The sequence below is a fragment of the Ziziphus jujuba genome, chromosome 9 (assembly GCF_031755915.1).
Source record: "Ziziphus jujuba cultivar Dongzao chromosome 9, ASM3175591v1".
In the NCBI taxonomy this organism is placed as follows: domain Eukaryota; kingdom Viridiplantae; phylum Streptophyta; class Magnoliopsida; order Rosales; family Rhamnaceae; genus Ziziphus; species Ziziphus jujuba.
The window spans coordinates 847,628-867,023 of NC_083387.1; the positions used below are offsets into that span (position 1 = coordinate 847,628).

A 19,396-nucleotide genomic window follows, 5' to 3' on the forward strand; every position below is an offset into this window, starting at 1 on the left:
TAACGTTTCATAAAAGTTTTATCTTAATCTAGGACGCTACAAGCCTAAAAACCTCCCGAATGGAATTAACAGGTCCAATATCAAGGCCAAATTTCGTTAATAGTATGTGTATTTGCATGCACTCGCTCCAGTTTTATAATTACTAAAAATATATTTTCAAATATACAGTTCAAATCTTTATGGAGAAAAATCTCACCCCATTTTTTAATAAAAAATTAAAAATAAAAACAAAACTTTTGTTTGTAGTATCTACTCACCATGACATATTTAAAGAAATTTAAAATAAATTTGGTTTATCACGCAAAAGAAAATTACAATAATCTTATCTTATTTCAAGGCATTATAATATTTTTATCATATCTAAACTATATTCTCTAGTTATTACACTATAATCATTATTTGCAAGTTGAAAATAATTTATGATAAAATGAATACTTAATAAATTATTTCAATTTAAATTTTACTGCGATTCAAATAAACGATTTAACTAAAAGAGATTGAATGAATCGCAATTGTTTTTAGTTTTTTTTTTTTTTTTAACAACCAAAAACACTGGGAAATTTTTTTTTTTTTTAAATATATATGTAGAATGTTTCAAAAACTATATAATTTATGTACGTATTTTTAGTTGGACATGGTGCTATTAAAGCAGAAATTCAAACCAAAGATTCTGTCCCATTTAAACTAAATAATTGGGTAAAAACAAAAAATAATATGATAGCAATTATGCAATTGACAACATATACAATATTGTTAGATTCCCATTGTCTGTCCATAAAAATAAGTTTAACTCTAATTTTTCCTTACATAATGGTTTTGGAAGACATTTAAATCTATAGACAGAAATTTTTTTTTTTTTTTTTTATAAAGTGTATAGACAGAATATATATGCATGTGGGATGTTGCATTATACTTATTTACTAGACAAATATTTAAACGTAATAAATTAATGTATGTGTTTTTAGGCTAAACAGCAATAATATTCAGATGGGATTTTTTTTTTTTTTTTTCCGTTTGGGAAAGAGATTTGGACGGGATTTCTGTTGAGGTCGTGTATTATATATTGTGCGTGAGTGGCAGTGATAGACATTATGATAATATGATTAATTTTTTACGGAAGAGGCTGGAAAATACAAAGAGAAAAATGAAGTCGTTTGGGCGGTGTAGGACAGATTCGTGGGCTCATGTGCCCACTACCTACCCATAACCCACACACCGTCAAAGCCCACGTTAACTGGGGTCTGGGGCTGGAGGTGAGCATCCGCTCCTTGGTCCTCCTCAACGTGATTTTCTCTTGCAATGATTTTGAAATCGGCAACGTTAATTCGTTTCACATAATTTTGTCTCAATTGGAACGTCCGGTGGAAATCAGCTTGGAAAAAAGGAAGTGGGATTGAAATAAACGGAGGGATCCTAATTAAGCCAAAATACTCATTTATCTCAATAAAATTATAATGCTTAAAAGACTGATATTTACAAAAGAAACAAGATGTTCAAATTGTGTCGTGGCATGCGATACAATTTGAAGCATAAAATTTGAAAAATTAAAAAATAAATATACTTATCATGTGATTTGGTATGGTGTATAAAGTGGGTTATTATAACATAATAAAAGAGTTAATATAACATTTCCAATTAACATATTATTAATATTATGTTTGTTTCAAATAATTAGATACAAAAAGAAATAGTAGAGGTGGAGAGAGCGCGTAGAAACCAGGCAGAAGGGAAGGAGAAATGGAGGAAGAGACAAAAGGGAAAGGCAAAAGGGGTAATGGATTATGGATTATGGGTGTATTGTGGCTTGTGGGTGACCATTTCGCGTGGACCTCGTAACTAATCAATGACTCTTTGTTATATAAAGGTTCCAAAAGTCAACAATAAAACCATCCTTTTCTTTTCTTTTCTTTTCTTTTTTTTTTTTTTTTTTGGGTCATCCATCCGACACATTTTCTTTGTTTGTTTGCTTATAGCTACTGAACGCCGATGCACTGAATCAGTCCTCTTTCTTCTTCCCGGATTTAACACTCATCATTTGTCACTAAATCTTGGTTAGGTCGGAATAAATTTTATTTATTTACATTTTATGCTTGTGTTAGGCGTTTAAAAGTTTCCTCCATACACATTAAAGTGGATAAACTGAACTAGGAAAGGAATTTACCTTTTTTTTTTTTTGCCCTTTCCGCAATGAGTAGGAAATTACTTGGAAGAACATAAAATAAAGCAAAATAGATAATAAATAATATGATAAAAAGTAGATAAGCAAAGAAACGTGTTATTGCCGTTAAAGTAGGCCAAAACCAAAGAAAAAATAAACAAGTAACGTACTAATATTAGTCAGTGAGAATGTAAAAGGAAGGAATGGGTAAACAACTGAATATCAAGGAGGGTGCATATCAATAATTCAAATTGGCAAAGAAGTGAAAAAGAGCAGTGGGTACTACAATAATAGTACAAACTCCAAACAAAAGGAAGAAAAAGAATAAAAAGCATATATATACATTTTTTACTTTAAAGGTGAGCGGTGCGTGGAGGAAGTGGGTCCACCACTGTGATGTGTATGTAGGTGTTGGGTGGGGCCGTTACTGGGCTTTTTTCTTAAAATTGTTAAAAATGAAAAAATGCAAATAATGGTTTTTTTTTTTTTTTTTTTTTTGAAATAGCAAATAATGGGTTTTTGATGATCGTGTTTTTTGTGGTGGTTTTTGTAAGATTTGTGATTTGGAAGGATAATAAATTAAAATTAAATTAAATTAATTAGCATTTGGTATATGTGTACTTTGTTTGTAGGCATACCCAAATACATAAGACAAGACAGGAGAGGAGAGGGGAGAATAGAATACCATAATAATATTGAATAATAAAAATAAGATTAAAATAATAATAATAATATAATAATAACCACCCAGCTGCGCACATTCACATTTCACATTTCACATTTCACATCATCACCACCATCATCATCATCATATCATCATCATCATCATCAGAACCTGTCGCCCACTTGCCTTGCCTAACTTGTTCACTTTCCGTCATCTCCATTCCACCGCCGTTCGTCTATCAACCTGCATCACCGCCGCTCCCAATTCCGACCGTCGACCCCGATCTTCTTCCACTTTGTTTGGTTTGTTTATGGAGCTTTGTATGTGGTATATTTTATAATTCTCTTCAGATATGAAATGCCAGTTGAAATCAGCGGCATCGTTTTGGGGCTTTAGTAGCTGAGTGTTACAGGCGGCAAGGGAGAGGGGTGAGTGGCTGAATTAACGTTAATTTGGAATGTCGGATGCCATCACTTGGAACCATGGGTGTGTCGGTATGCTGTTTCTCCGCTTCTGGGGAACAAGTGAAGTTGATTAGTTGATTAGACCTGCCTAGGGCTTTTTCTTTCTTTCTTTCTTTTTTGGGGTGTTCAAGCTCTGATCTTTTTTTTTTTGGCTCGAATTTTCTCTGCCGTAATTGGTTTCTTTGGTGTTATTTTAATTCATTCTTAATTTTGTTTTTATAATCTGGGTGGGGTTTGATTAAAAAAAAGAAAAGAAAAGATGGAGGCTAGATTCGGAGGCCATCATTTCTATGGAGTGAGCTCCGGGAAGAGAACACTGGAGTGGGATTTGAACGATTGGAAGTGGGACGGAGACCTGTTTATCGCCACGCCGTTGAATCAGGTGCCGTTGGATAACAGCATGGGCAGGCAGTTTTTGCCACTTGGGTCTGCTGGGATCCCGGTGACTGGGGGATCATCGAACAGTTCTTCATCGTGTTCGGAGGAAGGAGGGAACGTGGGGACTGACAAGGAGAAGAGGGAGCATGAGAAGAGAAGGAGGGTTCTTGAGGTGGAAGACGAGGACCGTTTAAATCAGGAAGGCGCCGGCACCCTTAGTTTGAAGCTTGGAGGACATGGACACGGTTACCAGGTGTCTGAAAGGGAGGGAGGGAATTGGGAGGGAGCGAGTGGTAAGAAAACCAAGTTGGGTGGGGGTGCCACTCCAAACCGTGCAGTTTGTCAGGTGGAGGACTGTGGGGCTGATCTGAGCAATGCCAAGGATTATCACAGACGTCATAAGGTCTGCGAGATGCATTCCAAGGCTAGTAGGGCTTTGGTGGGAAACGTCATGCAGCGTTTCTGTCAGCAGTGTAGTCGGTAAGTTCTTTTTATTACTTGCTCCGCTCCATATTTTTACCTTTTCAATTTTCATTGTCACCAAGTGGTTTGTTCAGAAAAAAAGAAAATATATGTAATAGACGAGTTTGGGATTCTTAAGTTGCTGAATTTACTGGTTTTTATGTAATTTCTTGTAAACTATTGGCAGGTTTCACGTCCTTCAAGAGTTTGATGAAGGGAAGAGAAGTTGTCGCAGACGATTAGCTGGTCATAATAAACGGAGAAGAAAAACAAATCCAGATACTGTTGTTAATGGAAATTCACTGAATGATGACCAGACTAGTGGTTATCTGTTGATAAGTCTACTAAGAATACTGTCCAACATGCACTGTAAGTAAACTCCATGCGCATTCTAGTCCAACTAAAATCTTATGGAAATAAATTTGATGGAACACTCTTTCACTTGACACTAGGATATTTCCTTGCCTTTCGTCTTATTTGCAATGATCGTCAGTAATTGGTGTGTGTGTGTGTGTGTGTGTGTGTGTATATATATTCCTCTCCTCCACCCCCCCCCCCCCCCCCCCCCCCCCCCCCCCTCTCTTCTTTCACGTCCTAATTGCAATGACCTCATTCCCCAAAGTAAGCTAGTCTGTAGCAGTGCTTGCTGCTTGTCACTCATATGCACCTTGTTTGGTCATTAATTGTTTTAGTTGATGATGAATGTCAAATTACTTAACAAGCTTTCAGATTGTATTTTTGTCTTTGATTATATCCTCTAACTCCCAGCGAATAAGCTCATAGATATATTTTTAGATAAACACCATGGACCTTATCAAGTGCACAGTTGTTTCGTCTATGAAATATGTGGAAGAGCTGTTGCATTACTTGCAGTTATAGTGAATAAACTGTGTTTAGGAGGGAGGAAATATTGAAACATTTTTATATGTGCATATTTATCATTTTCTCGTTTGTTTGACACTGATATGCCAATTTCTAACAAGAAGTGTCCTCCTATCAATGCAAACCTAGTCATTTATTAGCAGGATATTATGTTCATATCCTCCATCTCACTTATCTGGAAAGAGAAAGAAAAGATAAAAAAGCTAAATACAGAAGTCTTCTTTTGCTTTGATTTCATTCTATTTATCTTTTTGCTGCATTGACTGATGCTATTACCAGAATAATATTTCTGATAAATGATTTTCCTTTCTATAATTGTAGCCAATAGATCTGACCACAACACGGATCAGGATCTGCTTTCCCATCTTCTTAGGAGTCTTGCCAACCAAACAAGTGAGCATGGGGGAAAAAGTGTAGCTGGCCTTTTGCAGGGGCGTCAAAATTTGCTGACTGATGGGACTTCAGTTGGGCATTCTGAAGCTGTGAATTATCTCACAAATGGTCCTCAGGGACATCCGAGGCCTGTCACGCAACATCATCAAGCAGTATCTGTATCTGGAGTTGCACAACAAGGGATGCATGAGCATAATGCTAGTGCTGGAAATATACAAGCCACATGTTCTCTAAAACCCAACGTTCTGAACAAGCCTCCAGCTTACTTAGAAGGAAGAGACACCACTGCAGGGCAGATCAAAATGAACAATTTTGATTTGAATGACATATATATTGATTCAGATGATGGGATAGAGAATCCAGAAAGATCACCTGCTCCTACAAATGTTGGGGTGAGCTCCCTTGATTGTCTTTCATGGGTACAACAAGGATCACATCAGTCTAGTCCACCTCAAACAAGTGGAAATTCAGATTCAGCATCTCCCCAGTCACCCTCTAGTTCCAGTGGAGAAGCTCAGGTATGTGAGTTTTGTGGAACATATGTTATATAACTGTATACACCTAAAGATGCTCCAAATGGAAATTATCCTCTTTCTCCCTTCTTGACTAATTTATTTGTTGTTGTTCAAGTCAGTGTATTAGACATTGAGTGCACAAAGTGTTATAAATAGCTGAACATGACCTTTTATTTCTTTTTTTGACCTTAGTTTACCAAATTTCCGTGATGGATAGAAACCCAATTTCCCTGGTTTGGGGAGGCCCCCACTGTTTCTTCTCATTTTTAAAGACTTTGACTTGCTATTTAATTCATTTAGTGGATATCAAGGGTTGGCTCAGTAGAAAATAACTATGTTAGTAATATGAAGCATCATGAGGTTGCTTGCATCTAATGATTGATTATTATTCTTATTTTTTTGCCTCACAATTGCAGAGCCGTACAGATCGAATTGTCTTTAAACTCTTTGGGAAAGAGCCAAATGACTTTCCTCTTGTCCTTCGTGCTCAGGTACTTAAACTGTCAATATGGCCAAGTGGACTGATTTATGTTTCTGAACTTAGAGTTTGATTATGTAAACTTTTTGAACTTTCAGATTCTTGACTGGTTATCGCACAGTCCATCTGACATTGAGAGCTACATCAGGCCTGGTTGTATCTTTCTAACAATATATCTGCGCCAGACTGAGGCTGCATGGGACGATGTAAGTTTTCCAGCATGAAATTGCCAGTATGCGTCCTATTGTGTGTTTGTCTATGTCTTTGCCTGTATCATTTCATGGAAACACCTCCGATGTTACAGCTCTTGGTTTCCTTTTCACAGCTTTGTTACAACCTGAGTTCCAGTTTGAGTAGGCTTCTGGATGTTTCAGATGACACTTTTTGGAGAACTGGATGGGTTTATATTAGAGTACAAAATCAAATAGCCTTCATTTACAATGGTGTGTCTACCATAAATGTTGTAGACTTTAACTGGTTATAATAATGATTATGTGATTATAGGTTTTGTGAAATACTCATCATTCTTACTGCATTTTTTATGATGTAGGCCATGTCATTATTGACACATCCTTGGCTCTTAGAAGTAGCAATTACAGCAAGATTTTAAGTGTCAAGCCTATTGCAATATCAGCATCTGAGAAAGCTCAGTTTTCTGTAAGAGGCATTAATATGGCTCGGCCAGCAACAAGGTATCCATTGACTTGCATATGTGTTTTGTATCAATATCATATCAGGTCACGTGCAATCACCAGTGTGCCACCACAAAATTGTTCATGTCCCTTAACCTTCTTTTCCAGGTTATTCTGTGCACTAGAAGGGAAGTATCTGGTTCAGGAAGCTACTCAGGACTTAATGGACAGTGTTGATAGTGTCAAGGAGCATGATGAGCAAAGCATAAACTTTTCTTGTTCTATCCCTCTTGTGAATGGACGGGGATTTGTTGAGGTGCTGCTTTTCTTAAAATGCTTATAATATATCTTGTTCTAGTACTGTAGCATGTTTTCATTTCTGGTTCCAAAATACAGATGTTATATTCTGTGTTTCCCTATATACATCTGTATATGGGGGAAAAAAAATTTAATAAGCCTGAGTAAAATTAAGACAAGATGATGTTTGATATGTCTGCTTAGTTTTCTTTAAACTTATATTTTTCCATATGTTTTTCTGAGATAAATTTTGAAATAAGATATACTGCTTCCCATAAACTGAGATCTGTATTCCCTTGAGTTTATGCAGATTGAGGACCATGGTTATAGCAGCAGCTTCTTTCCTTTCATAGTTGCAGAGGAGGATGTTTGTTCAGAGATCCGTGTGCTTGAGAGTGCTCTTGAGTATGCTGAAACTGATGCAAATCTCAGGGGTTCTGGGAATATTGTTACTCAAAATCAAGCCATGGACTTCATTAGTGAAATGGGTTGGCTTCTCCATAGAAGTCAGTTGCGGTCTAGATTGGGTCATTTGGATCCTAATGCAGATCCATTTCCTTTGAAGCGGTTCAAGTGGCTTATGGAGTTTTCTCTGGACCATGATTGGTGTGCCGTAGTGAGAAAACTATTGGACATTCTACTTGATGGAAGTGTGAGTGAAGGAGAACATCCTTCCCTTAGTCTGGCATTATTGGATATGGGTCTCCTTCACAGAGCTGTAAGAAAAAATAGTAGGCCTCTAGTGGAGTTTCTCTTGAGATATGTACCCAAGAACATTACACGCAAATTAGAATCAGAAGATAATGTGACAGCTAATGGAGTAAATGGGAACTTTTTGTTTAGGCCTGATGTAACAGGGCCTGCAGGCTTAACTCCACTCCACATTGCAGCTGGAAAAGATGATTCTGAGGATGTACTGGATGCATTAACTGATGACCCCAAAATGGTAATATTTCTGACTAATTTATATTTGAACACAGTTTTTAGGAAGTTCTGGTAAACTGATAAATGTTGACCTTCATATATGCTTTTGTTCGTTGAACACCTCATACTATCTCAAAATTTGGGATGTATTCATTGAATAAATTCCAATGTGGTAGAGTTTTAATTTTTAACTGTTTCATCTGTTTATGTGTAATAGAATCTTGAAAAGTTCAATGGTTTATCTCTGATTTTAGTTAACAAGAAAGGAGCTTTCATAATATGCATGATATTCCAGATATGCCTCAATAAGAAATTTTTGCTTTTACTTGTATCCAGTTTTTTGATAGTGAACCTTGCTGATCATCCTTTTAAACCCGTTGATCAACTTGTTAATCATATTGTACATATTTTATCAAATGTATTGGATTTTGTCTTTACCATTGTTTATGGTGCACAAACGATTGTTGAACTGTGCATCGGTGGCTGTTGGGAATTATCAAAATATATAATGTCCTTTGATGATTATATTATGCGGGCATACAGACAAAAAGAAAAGAAAAAAAGGATTAGTGCTGGTTTAATAATCCAATGCTAACTAAGACATGATCTCAGGTGGGAATTGAGGCGTGGAAGAGTGCCCTTGACAGCACAGGCTCGACACCTGAAGACTATGCTCGCTTGCGTGGCCACTACTCTTACATCCACCTGGTACAGAGGAAAATAAACAAGAGACCAACAACTGCAGAGCATGTGGTGGTTGACATGCCTAACAATGTGAATGATTTGATTGTGAACCAGAAGCAGAATAATGAATTCAGAAGTAGCAGCAGCAGCCTAGATATCGGAAGGTCGGAGTTGAAATGGAATCATCAGCAGCAGTGCAGGGTTTGTGATCGGAAAGTGGGGTATGGAAGCCGTAGCAGGTCTTTGTTGTACAGGCCTGCAATGCTGTCGATGGTGGCCATTGCTGCAGTCTGTGTGTGTGTAGCCCTTCTGTTTAAGAGCTCACCTGAAGTAGTATACATTTTCCGGCCATTCAGGTGGGAATTGTTGGAGTATGGAACAAGCTGAGATCCCATCCACAAGAATATGTACTGTCTTTATATAGTTTGTTGTACGTTGTAAACGCATTTTAGACTGTAAAGTTGGGAGTTCTGCATGTAGAAAACGGAGAGAGAACCCCCCTGCCTACGGATGGGGTGTGGATTCCATGATAATAATATTATTAGTATTATCATTGTTATTCACATATCTTATTTCTATTACTGCTATTTGTTTGAAAACCTGATATTTGACATTGATGTACTCTTAATTTGATATTAATGAATAAGGTGTGTGACTAGGCCATCACCAATGTTTGGTTGTGGTAAATGTTAAAGTAAAAGCCTTAATCTTTTCAAGGATTTTATCATTAGTAACTCCAGTTTAGAGAAGCATGCTATCCTCTGCTTGTTTTCCTTTTGTCCCCTTATGTGCTTGAGTTTGATTTTTTAACACTACAAATATATTTAAACATATGTTTAAATTAATTTACTTCTCCTCGTTAATTTTTTTTGTTGATAAAATGGTTTCACATCATCTATTGCATCAACAATCCAGAGTCCCAAAAAAAAAAAAGGAAAAAAGAAAAAAAATTCACGGTTGAGATTGAATGTTTTAGTATAGGAATTTTTTTTTTAAAAAAAAAAAATAGAAGATTTTTCGGTCGGACAAGCAGAGAGGATCATAATCCATTTAATTTTGCGGTTGTTTTAAATGCTATGTTGGCTCTTCAGTTCTCAACTAGTTTAATTAAATTAGGCCCCACTTTTATCAAAAATAAGACTAGCTAACTAGTTTGTGGATTGAGGAAATACATTATACCTTAACTCTTTTCCAAGCATTCTCTCTAATTTTGTTTCTATGGAGAGTGGCTGAGTCCTTCTCCAGCTCGTAGGTGGTTGCCTATGGTTTATATAACTCCAATTTTTAGCCCAACAAAAAAAATTACGAAGTATATTATATTATATGCAATCGATATATTATAATATATATAAATATATACATATAAGAGGAAAATTAAAGGCAAAAACGAAAAAAATAAAAAAAGGGAAACGAAATCTCTACAATTATGTAAATTTGAGATTTTTACAATCACACAGAGAATAAAGAAGATGACATGTTTGATGTTTTGTTTTGGAAGAGACAGAAAAAGGCAGAGGGCACCCCTTGAATACGCAGGCATATAATATGTCTTAGCTTTGTTTGCAACACACAAAAAAGAAGTTGGAATTGAAATGGTTGTGGGAAATTAGCATTTTTAATTAACTTTATCCTTCGGCAGCAACTGAAAAATGGAGATGTATGGATAATAGGCACACAAGCGTTATGAGTAAATGTCACACCAATTTAACAGGAAGAAGTGGGTAGGTCATTAAGGTAAAGATGGAATCACACAGTTGACCATCATCAACAAATGTTTGGGTTAGTTAATAGATTAAGAGCTACGTGAAGTGTGTTGATGTAGGAATGACAATTTGTAATAAATTTGATCAGATATCGGATTATCTCTAGATAAACTGGACATAAAAAACTTAATCCAAATTAAATTATTACTTAATGATATTGAGACCACCAAAACACAAATTACAACAATATAATTGTTCTAGCTCAATAATTTCATGATCTTAGGCTATATGTATCCCAATAAATATGAATATATACGGTTGGTTTTAACAAGTATAACTAACAGAAAACTGAGCAGAACTTGTTTATTTTAAACTCAAAACACTCATCATGATAATCTTGGCTTCAATGCTCAGATTAATTAATTAATTAATGAAATAATAGGAAAAACCAAACATACAAGAGGCACAGAAAAAATGGAACTGGATTGCATCTGGATGACTGGATTCACGAATGACAATCGTGCAAAAGCATATCAGAACTACAACGTCTCTTGCCACCTGAATTGTCCTTATTCCTTAAAACTATTCAATGACGCTACTTTTCCACCAATGCCCACCCACTCCAGAGATTCTTCTTTTCATCAAATGTTTTTTTTTTTTTTTTTTGGATATTTCCAAATAATTCATTGCTTTAAAATTGCATTTTGTATATATATTATGACAATGCTGCCCTCTGTAGCACGCGACCATCTTAGCAAAGGCCAAAGGGAAGGGAGGGGCATCTTCTGTTTTTGATTCCCTACGCCATCTGTAAAGCATTCCCTCAAAACCAGTATAACTATAATGCCTTCATTGCTAAGCTCTGTGCTCTCCTTCTCACTCACTCACTCTTACTCTCGTTAATTTACAATTGTCCGCCAGAGATTATAATGGGGGTTGCAAAGCGGTCTCCGGTACTCTTATTGATAACGTTGGGCATTGTTCAACTGTTTTTCTCTCACAGCACAGGTATGGAGGGCATGCATGCAAAGATGAAAATACATTTTTCAAATTATTGTTTCAGAACAGTGGAATAATTTAAGTTTGTCTTTCAAGTTTTTGTTTTTGTTTGTTTTGTGTTATGTTTTTCTGAATGTTCTTTTTTTCATTTTGGGCAGAGTTTTTCTCTATTTTTTTTTTTTTTTGGCTTTACTTCGTCTATCAAGTTATTTTAGTATTTCATGCCTATATTCCTGTGTTGCAGGGTCGAGGACTTTTGCCACTGAAAGCGATCAGGTGAGACCTAAATTACTCCATCAGTAAGTATATCCATCTGTGGTGATTCGATTTGTGCACGGTGATGGTGCACACTATTTTCTTTGTTTTATGTGGATATTGTGATTTGCAACGAATAAATGTAAGAAATTTCGCACAGATGGGACATTGGCCAATGTAATTACTAATTATTAATCAACCTGTGAAGGAGCTTTTGAGTCGCTTGAACAAGATCCAGAAAACATTGTGTTTTTCTTCAAGTAGGAAGCAGATAGAGGGGAGGCTACATGGTGCATTGTGAAGCCTTCAACAGAAGGTGAGAAGCTTAGGCAGAACACTGATTATAGCTGCGACCAAAGTGGAGTGGACTGTAGGACCATTCAACCAGGAGGCAGCTGCTTCAATCCAGATAACCCTGTCTCGCATGCTTCAGTTGCCATGAATCTCTTCTACAAGGCAGCTGGGAAGCATCCTTGGAACTGCCATTTCGATGGCACTGGTTTGATCGTTTACCGGAACCCATGTATGCTTTCACTTTCTCACTCACCACCACTTGTTGTTTCGTTTCTTCAATTACACTAGAAAAAAATCCTTGAATAATATTAATGTTAAAGGAGGGATAGCTGAAAAAACCATTGTTTTGCTTTTACTTTAAACTCTACTGTTGCATTGATTAAAAAGCTGCAACTGAATTTGTGATTGAATTTTTGACAGCTGTCGGAAAATGTGACTATCCGGCTTGATGACGGAGCTCAAGGGCAAGGCGTCAAATTTGTGGAATTTAACAAAACAGCTGGTTTGGTTGTACTTATAGACCATTCATATTATTAACTTAAAGGATGAATCTAGCAAACTTTGAGAGAGCTCTTTTGAATAGAAACCTGATGAGAAACTTTGGGACAAGGAAATGTCACCAGCACTTTCTTTACATTTGGAACTATGCTTTACATGGTGGTCAAACCGATTAGTTCTACATGGTTTACTCTAAATTTTGAAAAGCTGCTTTTATATCAATTCCCTTATCTTTCCTTTCAACAAAACAAAGGTTCCCAGCGATTGCGAAGAACTGCAGCCTACTCATATCATATTTGTCTAGTTCAGTGATTGTGGATTCAGGTTACAACACCATACTCTTAAGATGTGTTTGTGCAAAAGAAAGAGAGCGAGAGAGGGTTCTGCACTTAGAGACGTAATTTTGATGTCTAAACAAACGAGTCATTTCGCTCCAATCGGGGAGTGCAAGGGTGGGTGAGATATTATGAGGATTTGATTCCTGAAATGTCGTTAAAGTTGCTTTCAGCTTATAGCAATAGGACCGGACAATGGAACAAGGCAATCGTTTTTGAAATTTGCTCTGAATCTTTTGTGGACTTTGTCACCGTTTCTAGATGCAAGAATAGATGCTTTTGTTCTGCCGTGTTTAACGGATCTTTTCGATTTCATAGCAAAAATAAATGACGAAATTATAGGATAATGAAGGAAGAATTAAAACAAATAATTCGTTTTTGACCAAAAAGAAACACAAGACTGGATTTGCTGCTGCCCTGCTGCTCTATTCTACAAGCAGTTACTAATACACTACCAGTGCCATAAACTTGGGCAAAATTCTGTTCATTACAGGACACTGACAAATACATCCAATAATAATGAAATAGAAAAATAACCAAAAATTATAAAAAAATAAAATAAAATAAAATAAAATAGGGCATATCTCATGTGTTGAATTAGAACATTAGTTATAGCTTTAAGATGATAGAGCAGCAGCCAAAAAAAAAAAAAAAAAAAAAAACGCAAATTATTCATGCAGTACCCATATAAGCAAGGCATTGAACAGCAGAGGCAAGTTTGATGAAATTTAAGCTTGCGGCTTCTCCCACTTGAGAGGCTTCACAATCTCCCACGTGAAGTCTGGGTCGTCCCTTCCAAAGTGTCCGTAGGCAGCTGTCTTAAGGAACCTGCCATTGCCACCTCTTTTAAGATCGAGGTTAATTGTGATCATTCCAGGCCTGAAGTCGAAGTTCTCCTTCACAATCTTAAGGATTTCCTTGTCAGGAATTTTTCCAGTTCCGTATGTGTCAACAAAGACCGACAACGGTTCAGGCACACCAATGGCATAAGAGACCTGCACGATGCACCTACGAGCAAGGCCATTTGCCACTATACTCTTGGCAGCCTGCCTGACAATGTAGGCACCACTTCTGTCCACCTTAGTGGGGTCCTTGCCAGAGAAGGCACCACCACCATGGGCTCCCCATCCACCGTAAGTATCAATAATAATCTTGCGTCCAGTGAGACCTGCATCACCATGAGGACCACCAATCACAAAGCGGCCAGATGGGTTAAGATGGAAGATGGTCTTCTCGTCCAGGTACTTCTCTGGGATCACAGGCTTAATAACATGTTCCTTGAGGTCAGCTGCAATCTCATCATTAGTAACAGTCTCATCGTGCTGGGTGGAAATAAGGACGGTGTGCACGCGAACTGGAACCATGGCGCCATTGTCATTGTAGTATTCAACAGTAACTTGGGTCTTTCCATCAGGTCTCAACCAGGGGCAGGTGCCATTCTTCCTAACCTCAGTGAGGCGAGCCCCAAGCTTGGTTGCAAGGACATGGCTAAGGGGCATAAATTCAGGGGTTTCATCAGTGGCATAACCAAACATGTGGCCCTGATCACCAGCACCAATCTCCTCAGGGCGCTTGGTGAAGTGACCATGGACACCCTGTGCAATATCAGGGCTCTGTTGCTCAATGTTAACCAGAACCTTGCAGTTGTCAGCATCAAGACCCACATCATCAGAGACAAATCCAATGGTACGGCAAGTATCACGGACAATCTTCTCATAGTCTACAGTGGCCTTGGTGGTGATCTCACCAAAGACCATGACCATGTTGGTCTTGGTGCATGTTTCGCAGGCAACTTTGCTGTCAGGGTCCTGGGCGAGACAGGCGTCCAGCACCGCATCAGAGATCTGGTCACAGAGCTTGTCAGGATGACCCTCGTTCACAGATTCGGAGGTGAATAGAAAGGTTTCCATCTTCTCAAGCTGCAATTATACAAAATTAGTGCACTTTAGCATCATTATCATTAGCAGCAATATATGTTTATCAAAGTCAAGTGTCGGTTGGGTTAGTGACCATCAATCACCCTATCAGATCGTGTATCAATTATACTAATACATACTATGCTTATTTTAGTCAAAGCAGTATTGTAGCCAAAAACAAAATGGAGAAGAGACAGATTCAAGGAATATAGAATAAAGAAAAAAAAAATATATATATATATATATATATATATTTTGAAACATATATTTGATAAATAATGGAGAATGGAACACAGAATAAAAATAAAAGCAATAAAATATCCTTCATATAGATCAAAATCTAACAAAAGCTTATGTTCCCAAAACAGCTAAACAGAGAGGAAAAACAGACTTAAAGATGAAAGAATCTAATAAAAGCCATCAAGAAAACAATCGTGCCACTCTCAAGTTTAAAGCAAACAACTTGGAAGAAAGTCTCAAATCTGAAACAAAAATCTTCGTTACCTAGTTCTAACATATAAATAAATGAGTAAAATAATATGGAAAAAAAAATGCCAATTATATCAACAGATCTACTCAATTTACTAGATGAGTAAAGAGTCTGCTTTAATTTCTAAGACATTATTTGAATAATACCAGTCAAATTCAATGACCACATTACGACTCAAAAATCACTACGTGTTTTTCAAATCACAGTTTGAAAATTTCTCAATTTCTATCAGATCCTTTTAAAAAAATTTTAAAAAAAAAAACTCATAAATCTCAATCAAACATAACCAGATCTGCAGACAGCGGACATAGCAAGCAAGCAAGCAGACCCTGCTGCAGAGAAAGAACTTCTAAAAGATAAAAAAAAAAAAAATAAATAAAAATAGTGCTACCATGCGAAAAAACACAGGAGAGAGATCCCAAAAACATAAATAGCAAGGTCCCCTTTACCTTTGAAAGGGGATGATAAGCAGATCTACGGCTGCTCAAAGGGCGTGTTTGCGAGTAGCTCTCTTGAACCAGACCCCTAATTCAGCGGAACTCAACGACACGAAGACTACGTACCTCAAGTGACTCTATTTATAGACCAACGGCACCAATACCGCTTACCGGACAAGTCGGTATGGATTCGCCTAATTCTATATTGTGTTTATTATCTACGGAGTCTGAGATCTGACTCTTGAGTGAATTCGGTTGCGTGGAACTTTATAGCCGTTGGATTGTCAGAAAATCCATGGATGCGATTGGTGGGGTTGGTGGGATTGTAATAGAACATTTTTTTGGCTGCTTTCATAACACAATCCTATTGCTACGCACATTTTTTTTTTTTTTTTTTCTCCATGTTTTGGGCCTCTCATGTTTTTGCCGGGAACTCCCGGTCATTCACCAACCCTAGCCGGTCCTCGGCTTCGATGGCTTCTGGGTTTTATAGCCAATGGCTTGGCTTAATGAATGTGGACAGGAATCTGCGCCTTCTGCATTTTTCCGTATGTGTTCAATTATTTTATTTTTTATTTTATTTTTCTATAAATGTATTTCTACATTTTCCTTTTTGACCCAAAAACTAGAAAATATTTGTTTTAAAAAAGAAAAAAGGGAAGAAAAAAGAAGTAAAACATTATAGACGGATCTAAAGAGATAAATTATAGTTCCATAAATAAATAAATAAATAAAAGAAAGATAGAAAGCATAATTAGTTCAGTTTGAGGAATATATGTGATCTTAAGGAATGAGAATGGGATTCATTGCACCATTCCCAAAGTATATTATAAATTAGGGAAAAGGAGGTGATAAGGAAGGATTATTATATAGTAAATTAATTCTTGTTTATTATAAGACATTTTGGGAAAACAATTAATTAGAAGATGGAAGTGTATAAATGACAAGGCTCCAAAGTGACATGAAGCCTAGCCATGGCATATAGGTAGTATTTAAAAAACGTAAAGATCCCTAAGATGACAAGATCAAGCCTAAATTTTAAGAGTATAGATGAAGTCTAGACGTGAAAAAATATTTTATAATTATATTATTTTAATTATTATAAAGCTATTAAATAAATAAATAATTTATATTTTAAATGTCAAAATATATATAAAACTATATTATTTTTATATGTATAATAAACATAAATTAACATGTAATTGATGATAATAGATTTATGAAAATTTATGTTTTTCAAGTTTTCAACAACAAATTAATTTCAAAATATATATATATATATATTACAAATCCATAAATACCTAATAATTGTTATATTAATACATATTTTAACTATTATTATAATCTAATTCCTGTCTAATTCAATATTTACATCTTTCGATAAAAAATCATTTTTTTCGGGCTTCCTAATTTTAACTTGAGCATTTCTATAATCTTTTTTAGATGTTAACATATCATCATCATTTTCATCATCATAATAACATTTGACAATCCATGATTGTGCACTACTAGTATTAGTTGCTAGTAGAGTCTCTAATTTATTACTATTTTTTTTATTCATCATTTTTATTTTTTTAGTTTAAGAAAAACACTTAATCTTAAAAAAAAAATTTAATTTTTTAACAATATTTTTTATTTTTTATTTTTATTTTTTAATTTCTTATGAATTATTTTTTAATATTAAAAATAAATAATTTAAAAAAAAAATTTTGAATAAAAAAACTCGTATCTTTCAATGCTTAGGCGCACATTATATGGTCAACATAACATTTGTCTCTTTTTTCTAAGCCTTATTACGAGACATTATCTAAAAATATCATATGGTTCACGGCTAGGTGCGCTTAGACAGAGCATTTTCACATCTTTTAGAACACTGCATATAGGTATATGAAATGTAATAAAATGCCCTTGTACGTGTAATACGCGTATACAGATGGGTTTGATGGCATAATGGTCCTGAAGTGCCACCGACAACACAGTGGCCAAAATTGAGCTGGAGGTGTCAAGGCAGAGAAAACAATCTTTTCAGTTAAACATCATTTTATTTAATTTGTGAAAAACGAGAAAGAAGGCAAGCTTCCTTATTTCATATTGCTGTCAATCCCTGTTATAAATAAAGAAATAGATCTGAGATCATATCAATAATTGCGTCATTGGCTTGGGCGCGTTTTATTCATGCTGCATGTTGGGGCCGGAGTTGGACAACATTATTTTTTTTTGGTTGGTTGGTTGGTCATGCAAAAAACAAAGTATTATTATGGAAGACATTAAAAAAAGTAAGTGATATGGGGATGAAGAGCGCGTTTGGCCACCAACCCATTTGAATTCGAGTATTTTGACCATACAATTACAATTACAATTACAAAACAAGGGATAAAAATAGAATTTAGAAGTAGAAGCTGGAGAAGCCGAACGCATGAACCATGACCCATGAGTCTTTGGCGTGGCGGCAACTATGAGAAGGAAAGTAAAGTGGGTTTGGGTTGGGAATTCCCAAAACGTTGGGGGCCAAACCGGCACGTAGCAGTGGTAGGGACGCAGTTGGTAAGACTGACTCGTCAAACGTCCTCACCCACCATATCGACCAAATTGACCAAGAAAATTCACCAAATTCCCACAGCAAAATGTAAATGGAGTCTTTATCTTCAACAAGGTGGATGGTTGGTTGCTGAAGTTTAAAAGCACGGCATGTCATCTGCACTTCCATGACTACTTATCTCCTTCATTTTACAATCGACATTTTCATCTTCACCATCTCCATCATCATCATGGGACCTTCAATTGTTTCTTCATGTTTAATTTTATTCTGAACCAAGTGGACCCGCACCCGCCCTGTATTATCTTCTCTAACACAGATCAGATCAGGTACTTCTTAGAAAAATAAAAAAAAATTCAACTATTCCTTCCCACAACAGGGCCATTAATTTTCAAAGTTTCAGCATGCGTTGTGTCTAACTTCTCCTGCGCTACTGCACAAGTATATATAATAATAGTACTATTATAGCACCAATTCCATTCCATTTTGATTTTTCCATGTAAATGAATATAAATCTATAATTTCCCTTTTTTACTTTTTTAAAGTTGATGAATTTTCCATATAAGGTACAGGCCAATATGAAATGAATCACAAAAGAAAGAAAGAAAAAGAAGAAGATTGCAGTACAAGATAACAGAAAAATATGATGTTGATTGAGTTTCAAAATCCTTCATCCTTGCCATGGAATCGAATTTGTTTTTGTCTTTTTGGTTGGATAACCCCATTCCGCAGGGAGGGAGGGACCATGATCCATGTTGGTTTTACCATTTTAACTTCCTTTTCTTTTTTACAAAAAAATAAATTTATTATTGTTTATTTCCTTTTATTATCTTGGGGAATGGACAAGTTCGTAAATCAATGTGAACATGGGTGGGTGGTGATCGTCTTTAACCGGGAATCTCTACTTTATAAGAAAAATATATATATCCCCAGTTTGTCTACGATATTATCAACCATTAAGAAAATAATTTAAAGGCGGGCCAGCCAAATTCTCAGCAGCAC

At 36.1% G+C, this 19,396-nt stretch overlaps 2 protein-coding genes and 2 long non-coding RNA genes across 4 annotated transcripts; 3 read left to right on the plus strand and 1 right to left on the minus strand.

Annotated features, from left to right (window-relative positions):
- The first annotated feature begins 2,864 nt into the window (after positions 1-2,864).
- On the plus strand, positions 2,865-9,490 carry LOC107426205 (squamosa promoter-binding-like protein 1). Its single transcript, XM_016036321.4, has 10 exons — positions 2,865-4,144; positions 4,314-4,495; positions 5,330-5,919; positions 6,333-6,407; positions 6,493-6,600; positions 6,720-6,837; positions 6,945-7,086; positions 7,195-7,342; positions 7,634-8,269; positions 8,860-9,490. The coding sequence occupies exons 1-10, from the start codon at positions 3,546-3,548 to the stop codon at positions 9,316-9,318; spliced, it is 3,057 nt and encodes a 1,018-aa protein (XP_015891807.3). The 5' UTR covers positions 2,865-3,545; the 3' UTR covers positions 9,319-9,490.
- Positions 9,491-10,904: 1,414 nt separating this feature from the next.
- Positions 10,905-13,593, plus strand: LOC132805437 (uncharacterized). The gene is made up of 3 exons (XR_009640899.1): positions 10,905-11,642; positions 11,878-12,411; positions 12,603-13,593. It is a non-coding gene; the product is annotated as an uncharacterized LOC132805437 (long non-coding RNA).
- Positions 13,549-16,030, minus strand: LOC107409969 (S-adenosylmethionine synthase 2). Its single transcript, XM_048480919.2, has 2 exons — positions 15,871-16,030; positions 13,549-14,934 (listed from the first exon to the last, which is right to left on the minus strand). Exon 2 carries the CDS (start codon positions 14,923-14,925, stop codon positions 13,744-13,746), a length of 1,182 nt encoding a protein of 393 aa, XP_048336876.1. The 5' UTR covers positions 14,926-14,934; positions 15,871-16,030; the 3' UTR covers positions 13,549-13,743.
- A 1,900-nt stretch (positions 16,031-17,930) lies between these two features.
- LOC107426217 (uncharacterized) lies at positions 17,931-19,335 on the plus strand. The gene is made up of 2 exons (XR_009640840.1): positions 17,931-18,835; positions 18,961-19,335. It is a non-coding gene; the product is annotated as an uncharacterized LOC107426217 (long non-coding RNA).
- The last annotated feature ends 61 nt before the right edge of the window (positions 19,336-19,396 follow it).